This window comes from Laccaria bicolor, genomic scaffold (genome assembly GCF_000143565.1).
Source record: "Laccaria bicolor S238N-H82 LACBIscaffold_99 genomic scaffold, whole genome shotgun sequence".
Classification (NCBI taxonomy): domain Eukaryota; kingdom Fungi; phylum Basidiomycota; class Agaricomycetes; order Agaricales; family Hydnangiaceae; genus Laccaria; species Laccaria bicolor.
In genome coordinates, this window is record NW_001889970.1 from 8669 (window position 1) to 14989 (window position 6321).

The 6321-nt window shown below is 43.2% G+C and overlaps 1 protein-coding gene across 1 annotated transcript in view; it reads left to right on the forward strand.

Moving 5' to 3' along the window:
* Nucleotides 1–5640: 5640 nt before the first annotated feature.
* The window catches only part of LACBIDRAFT_335595 (uncharacterized protein), a gene marked incomplete at both ends in the record, with an annotated part of 1050 nt that continues 369 nt past the window's right edge, over nt 5641–6321 (forward strand). The window contains 5 exons of the mRNA XM_001890462.1: nt 5641–5648; nt 5677–5716; nt 5890–5929; nt 5982–6007; nt 6242–6316. Of these exons, the coding sequence (XP_001890497.1) occupies nt 5641–5648; nt 5677–5716; nt 5890–5929; nt 5982–6007; nt 6242–6316 (189 nt within the window). The remainder of the gene's footprint in view (nt 5649–5676; nt 5717–5889; nt 5930–5981; nt 6008–6241; nt 6317–6321) is intronic.

Here is a 6321-nt window from a genome sequence, read left to right on the forward strand (position 1 = left end):
TCGCGTCGCTGTGGTGTCTGTCGTCGTCGCATCACTGTGGTGTCTGTCGTCGTTGCGTCACTGTAATGTCGTCGTCGTGTTGCTGTGGTGTCAATCGTCGTGTTGCTGTGGCGTCGTCGTTGCGTCGCTGTGGTGTCGTCATGGTGTCGCTGTGGTGTCGTCGTCGTGTCGCTGTGGTTGCATGGTATGGTTGCCGCCTCGCTGACACGACGTAGCGCCTGCATCTGCATCGTTGTTGGGGTGTGCATGGTTGGAGCAGTCGTCGTTGTCCCATGGTCCCCATGTCCTCATTCGTCGTGTCTGTGTCCCGTGTCCTCAACTCCTCGTCACGTCGTCATCCCATGTCCTTCCCGTCGCATCGTTGTCATCCGATGTTGTCATTCCATTGTTTTCCTGTCTCAGTGAGGTGGGTTAGGATGAACGTGGGACAGAGGGTACTCACCGTGTCCTCGTAACGTCGTTGTCCCGTGTCCTGATACATATGGGGGGCTAAGATGGAATAACGGATGAGGAAGACAAAAAGAGACACGAAAGAAGCAGAAGCGCTGTGTGTACAAGGCACTTTAGGGCGGGTTTGCTCTGATTCTGAACCCGCCCTAAAGTGCCTTGTATATATAGCGCCTCTGATCAGCTTCTTTCGCCTCTCTTTTCTTTCCTTCTGCACTCCCCTCTGCCCATGCCATATTTACGCCGTAGCTACACCCCCCTTGTATAGTTAACCCCCTGGTATATACTTGTTCTTACTTACATGTGTGTAGAATATTTCATTAATTTAAAATGATACACCCTCATAAAAATACAAAACCAAATACAAAAAACTTCCCTTCTCCCAGTGTGACTTGCAGGGGATAAAATACCTTACAAATTGTTCAGGTATCCCTTATGCATAACTTGGCAGCAATAAATTAGTATTTTTTCGATCTTATTGCTGCACAAACACTGACCAAATAACATGACGGGTATTGCTATGGGTACCCGCTAACCCCTGCCACGGGTACGGGTTTGGTGAGGGTTGGGAATATCAAACCTGTACCCTTACCCAAGTGTACCCTTACCCGTAACCCGCATGGGTTGCTAAACCCGTGACAATCACTATGCGTCATCACTGTCAGATGAGGAGGCACGTCCACTGACGTGCCACATTGTTGTCGTCACGATCCGGTGGGCGCTCGTTCGTTTGCGGGGACTGGTGACGTGGTGTTACTGTGCTGTTCTGGTCATCTCGTGGATGGCGGTGGTTGCTGCTGGTGGGCCGTCGTTGACGTTAGCGGGTGGTGCTGGTGCTGGTGGCTCCTCGTTGCCATTGGTGGGGGGTGGTGATGGGCCATTGTGGGCATTTGTGGGTGCATGGGTGCTGATGGTGGGCCGCATTCACCATTCGGTGGTCGTGTCGTGTTGTCCATGGTTGTTGTCGTCCGTGGTTGTTGTCATCCATCGTAGGTGATGTGGTGAGGAGGGGGGGGGGGTCGTCGTGGAGGATGGTTGTAGTTGAGGAAGAAGAGGGTTGAGGGTTTGTTGATGGCACTAAATTGAGCGTCAGCGTTTGCTGAGGCTCGTTTGGGAAGGTGCAGCTGAGAGCCACTTGTATAAAGTAATAATTCTTCAGCTTATAATGGTTCTATGGCTCAGTGGTGCTTAAAGCATGCTCTTCTTTAGTCATGTGATGTCTGCTGAGGCTATGGTTCAATCCTTGCTCATGTCATTATTTTTTATATTATAATAACAACTGTAATCACTGCATTTCTTCAGAATTCCAACGGAATCCTTTGGAACTTAAGTGGAATGTGGATTCCAATGGAAACTGTTCTGGGAGGCTCCTGGATTCTGACTCTTTCCACCAGATTCCGTCAGATTCTGTTGGAATTTCCATTTGGAATCCGCTGGAATCTGCCAGAACTCATGGGGGATGGTAAAGACCTCGATTCAACTCCCATGGATTTGACTCCAGTACTATTATATTTTCCACTTACCCTTCTTGCTCACCTGACTTAGGCTTAGTCATTGTTTTTAGGCTTAGTCATTGTTTACAATCTTCACTTATATACATCATACATACACATACAAATACTACTCTTTTTTCCATCACTACCACTGCTACTCGCATTGGCTTGAGGTGTTCTATTGTACTACCTAATGAAAGGTAAGTAGTGTTGTTAAGAGTCTCCTTGCTGACATCCTACTTCGAGAGAACAGATGCCAGAACTCGACTATCATTGTCTAGGACTTCTGGAACTAGACTTTGTGCCTGTGCTCCAACTTCCTGTGGATTTCCTAGAAAGTAGCAAAGGTTGTACTTGCAGATTTCTGTGACATGCACAACCTTCACTAGGAGATGCTTGCTGATCCTTCGAGCTGATCCTTAGTTCTACAAAAGTCATCACACCTTTGCTCACTCCGTTGATCAAGGCTTACAAGGTCTTGCCAGATTTACATAGTGTTAGTGAGCACTAACGATTTACGCTTTACTCATGGAACACCTGTTATGAGTCCTTACGAGTTTACAAGTAAGACTCATTCTTTATCAACTGAGGACTTAGGCAAATTTTTCATTCATTGATTGATTTACCTTTCATCACCGCAGGAACCTTTTCTCTTAAACAGAAAAGTAGCCATAAAATCAGGAAAAATGGCAAGAAAAATGGCAAAAAATATGTAAAAAATCTGAATATTGCTTAGTAAGTTGGGGAGGCTGTGTTCAGGGTTCAGGGTCCATATCTAAATATATAACAAAGTAAGAAAAATGGCTAGCAAATCAGAAAAAAATGAGTAAAAAATTAAAATGATACTTTTTTTGTTGCCATGATGTATGAGGGGCTGTGTCCAGTGTTCAGGGTCCATATCCAAATATGGAAAATTAAGACAACTATATAAAAATATTATCATATTATGCAATGTGACTATATCATCAGACCAGCCTTCTTGCTCTTTGAGATATTGGTCAAAAATGCATGACAATTTCCAAAAGTATTATGAGTCCTCTGAGTTTACAAAGAGACTCGTTTATTACCCTTGATCTCAAGGAATTTTTCAGCGTTCTAACGCTGAACTTTGCCTTTTTCCCACAAAAATTGATGGTTTCCCACATTCAGGGTTTCAGGGTTTCAGGGTTTCAGGCACTCAAGCTATTTGTATGCTTCCATCATCATCTTTGTAGTTGATGGTACACAGTACAAGGTTTTGTCTATTTGAATTGGTCCTGTAGTGCTGTAGACAGCCATGCATTTGTTGAACTTGATTGGCAGACAGTACTAGGAAATGTAGACATATCATAGAAGTATTTTGAGCTAGCTTCAATGATGTTGTGTATGTCCTCACTCTTAGTTGCAGTCTGGTTCTTAGATCAACTTAGAATGTTAAGCCTGTCTCATAATGTAGACAACAGCTCACTTTAAATGTAGTTGGCTGGTAAGTATGTTGAGTAATTTTGAGGAGTTGTTTGACAGTCAACAAAGTGTATCAAAATGTTAGTCAAATCAACTACCCATGGTAGTTCAGTAAGGCTGACTTTCTGTCCTCCTACTTGGACAATGTTTACCCAACGTAGAAGTGGAAAATGTCTTTCGTTCAGCATAGTTTGCAAATTTTGCCAATCGAGACACTTGCCATCATCTGGTCTCATCACAAGAAAAAGTTCTTCGAGTTTCCACCCTCCAGCTGATCGCCACCTGACCAAGCTCTTACTGACTTTGCTGAAGTTGCCTCTGTCATCACATATCAGGACACGTATGCTGGTCACCAACATGGTATTGCAGAAACTTTCCAGATGGCGCATGGCTGCATTTAATTAATATTGTTCCTTAAATATAATGTAGTGACACACTGGTTATGGCAAGAATTTCAATGTTTGGTTTCCAATCATGTAGGACATTGCCTGGTATTGATGCTGAATAATGAAGGTGCAATACATGGACAGAAGATAAATCCATTATGGGACTTGTGTCATTCCATTTAGCCTTGAATAAACATGGAAACATGAATGAGTCATTCTGTGCAATATACAGTATGGTTGGCTTTGGGATGGGTCTTCTGACAAACCTCTTGACTCCAGCATGGGGAGTGAAGTTTATGTGAAGGTTGTGAAGTTTCAGACGCCTGATGTTGTGACAGTGTGCAAAGGTGGTAACTGGAAAGTATCGGAATTGAGAGAGCGCGAGGGTTGTGAGGTTTGGTGAGGAAAAGACGCGAATAAATTCAGTCCATAGCCCTTCTGGGATGGTGTTCCAGTTTCTTATTGGATATCCTCCTGTAAGCTTGAAACTCTTTAGCGAGAGAAACTGCTGCATCAGGCCTGTCTGCATGTCCCAGTCAGAGTCATCCAAATGATAACGAAGGTGGTATATATATTGGGTGATGTGTGGACTGGCATGTAAAAGTTTGGAAAGGTGTTGAACTGAGGGCCCCACAACAGAAATTGTTGTAAAAAGACATCTTTGCGATGGTTGAACCAACAATCGGCATGTTTGGGACATGGAGGACAGTGTTTTCCAATCTTCAGCAAGTGTAAGCTGGTCCAAGACGGTATTTTGTAAGATGTCAAATGGGACGGTGACTTGCATTCCCTTTTCTAATTGTTTGTCAGTTCAATATGGTAGTAGATTAGCTGGCTTACTTGTGATCAACTTTTTTTTTTAAGGTGTAGTATGGAATGAGTGCCAGCAAGTGCTGTGCTGTAGGCGCAGGGGTTTACAGACTGCGGAATCTGTTGGTGATGGCTCAGATTCTGGTTCAAGATGGTGTATGTTGAAGTTGAACCCAGTGATGTCACATTTTTTGAAAGAAATACAAATAGTTTTACCCAGCTGGAAATAGATACAAACAAGATTACCGGCCCCAGCTAGAGATCAGATGAGCCTGATCTTACGTCATAATTTGGCGGTAAGATTCAATACAAACAATGATCATCTTACATGCTAACTGAACTACCATGCGCATGGTAGTTCCATTTGCACATGTTTGTTTTCAATGCCGATGCCAGATACTTATGTCATAATTTGGCGGTAAGATTCAATACAAACAATGATCATCATACATGCAAACTGAACTACCGCGTGCGCGGTAGTTCCCTTTGCACATGTTTGTTTTCAATGTCAATGCCAGATACACTAATCGACAGAATGTTAGTATTAGGAAAACATATGACATTATAGACTACCAGCGCATGACTCATTTGTTGCACCCTTCAGTCCAGGTGCATCTTGCTTAACTTCTCTCCAGTGTCATGCTCCTCATCCTCTTCATAACCAATCCTTCTCTTCAGCAATTGGCTTGCTTGACGGGGTTCTGCACCTCCACTCATGCGACATGCAATACTTGCATTCTGTTTTCTGTCAGTTAGCATTGTGTACTTTGGCTGAATTAGCTTACTCATAGTGGACTGCAATCTAGTAGAGTGATAGCACATAGCACCACCAGTAGTTTGTATCTTTGTTGCTTGAGCGGTATTGCAATGAATGATACCTGCACTTCCACAACATCTCCTGGACGTATCTTCATTGGGTTGATTTCATAGTATCTGTGAGGTATTAGTCAAATTTGAATCATTTGAGCGCTCCATTGCTTACCGTATAATATTATTGGTTCCTTGTTGTGCTTCATAATAATCAACCTTATTTTCCAGGAGGTGAACAAATTCATTGGACAATGTGTTCGTAAGTATATTGTGTGGGTCAATCTCAGTGCCAAAGGAAATAGGAGTGTCACCGTTTATATCACGTCGGTCTGTGAAATAGCGGTTGCCCATATCCAATACTTTGAATGTTTCATAATAACTAGGAACCCATGCATCCATGGTGTTGTGGGGTAGTGATCACTCAAAAATGTGCTGTATGTCGTAAATGTTTTCAATCATGGTGGAAGACTTGCATTGCAAACAATACCCTGTATGCGCAGTACGACTTCTTCTTGGCTGTTGTCGTCAATGTTGGTCTTTGTGAGCTTCCAACATCTTGGTTTGTCCACCTCTGTTACTGAGCATAAATCAGACATTCCATCCACCTGTTATTGGGGTGTGAGTATATCTCAGATAATCTATAACACTATACCACTGCTCACCGAATTAAAATACGCCAATTGTACAACCTTTGGACCCTTCGTTGTCCTAGCAGTTATGACGGCCTCAAGCAGATCACCTAGTATATAAAATTAGTGACTCTACACATCCAGTTAAAGAGGGTACTTGCATGCTTCTATCTTGTTGTAAAAAGAATCCATTGCAGTGAACGATGTACTGTGACCGGTAAAGTGTTCCAACTACAGAAGGTGGGGTGGGTTTGATTCTCTTGGAGTTTTTGGTGGCCTTACCAACAGATCTGCAGTGGTTGA